At 47.2% G+C, this 1,233-nt stretch overlaps 1 protein-coding gene across 1 annotated transcript in view; it reads right to left on the bottom strand.

Moving 5' to 3' along the window:
* VOLCADRAFT_94277 (uncharacterized protein) overlaps positions 1-1,233 on the bottom strand; it is a gene marked incomplete at both ends in the record, with an annotated part of 4,191 nt that overhangs the window by 2,228 nt on the left and 730 nt on the right. Inside the window, one exon of the mRNA XM_002953408.1 lies at positions 153-395. Coding sequence (XP_002953454.1) covers positions 153-395 — 243 coding nt within the window. The remainder of the gene's footprint in view (positions 1-152; positions 396-1,233) is intronic.

Below are 1,233 nucleotides of genomic sequence, written 5' to 3'. Positions count from 1 at the left end.
AAATCTATTACTTGATGAGTAATAAAAAGGGACCAGCCCTAAACGAAAACAAACACTGCCTGCGATCAGTCATNTTAGCTTCATGGATGTAACATCAGTCCAGAAGCTGAAACAACATTACAATTCCTCTTATCCTAAAAGGTTTGACGTACCCAGGCTTTGCTCCCGCGAAGAAGCCAAACGACACGTGGAAGGCGGTGCTGTGCTGATGCAGGAAATCCAAGTACAGCTGACGATACGTTTTTTGGACTATCCTCCGTGGAAAGTACAAGGCAACAATACCCGGAATCTTTACACTGCCCCTCGCGAGTGGACTGAGTACACTGTTGTTGTACCAAAAACACGCAATCTCCTCCACGACCCCCTTAGGAATTTTGTCCGAGCGCTCAATCAGCCTGTATGGGCGAGCAGGTTGGGTGCTAGCACCGCCAACTACTTCCTTGAAGCGCTCGCCTGCAGCCCTGATGGCACTTTTCTTTAAACCCACGCGCCTGTGCAGCCCTTCGCACTCGATCTAAATGCTGTCACTAAGCAGAAAATTTCATAACATCATCTTAGGAAAGCTGCGAAGTGCTGATTGCGACACATAGAACTGGTGGCAATGAGCAGCGGGATGCGATATCTGTCACGTTTATTGGCGTTATTCCGTTCTCATGACACGTCCCTTCGCACTTGTTCAAAATGCTGTCACTAAGCAGAAAATTTCATAACATCATCTTAGGAAAGCTGCGAAGTGCTGATTGCGACACATAGAACTGGTGGCAATGAGCAGCGGGATGCTGTACCTGTCCCGTTTTTATTGGCGTTAGTCCGTTCTCATGACACGTCCCTTCCCACTCGATCTGAATGCTGTCACTAAGCAGAAAATTTCATAACATCATCTTAGGAAAGCTGCGAAGTGCTGATTGCGACACATAGAACTGGTGGCAATGAGCAGCGGGATGCTGTACCTGTCCCGTTTTTATTGGCGTTAGTCCGTTCTCATGACACGTCCCTTCCCACTCGATCTGAATGCTGTCACTAAGCAGAAAATTTCATAACATCATCTTAGGAAAGCTGCGAAGTGCTGATTGCGACACATAGAACTGGTGGCAATGAGCAGCGGGATGCTGTACCTGTCCCGTTTTTATTGGCGTTAGTCCGTTCTCATGACACGTCCCTTCCCACTCGATCTAAATGCTGTCACTAAGCAGAAAATTTCATAACATCATCTTAGGAAAGCTGCGAAGTGCT

The sequence above is a fragment of the Volvox carteri genome (genome assembly GCF_000143455.1).
Source record: "Volvox carteri f. nagariensis unplaced genomic scaffold VOLCAscaffold_36, whole genome shotgun sequence".
Lineage (NCBI taxonomy): Eukaryota > Viridiplantae > Chlorophyta > Chlorophyceae > Chlamydomonadales > Volvocaceae > Volvox > Volvox carteri.
The sequence above is the reverse complement of the archived record's forward strand: the minus strand, read 5'-3'. Positions and strand labels throughout refer to the sequence as shown.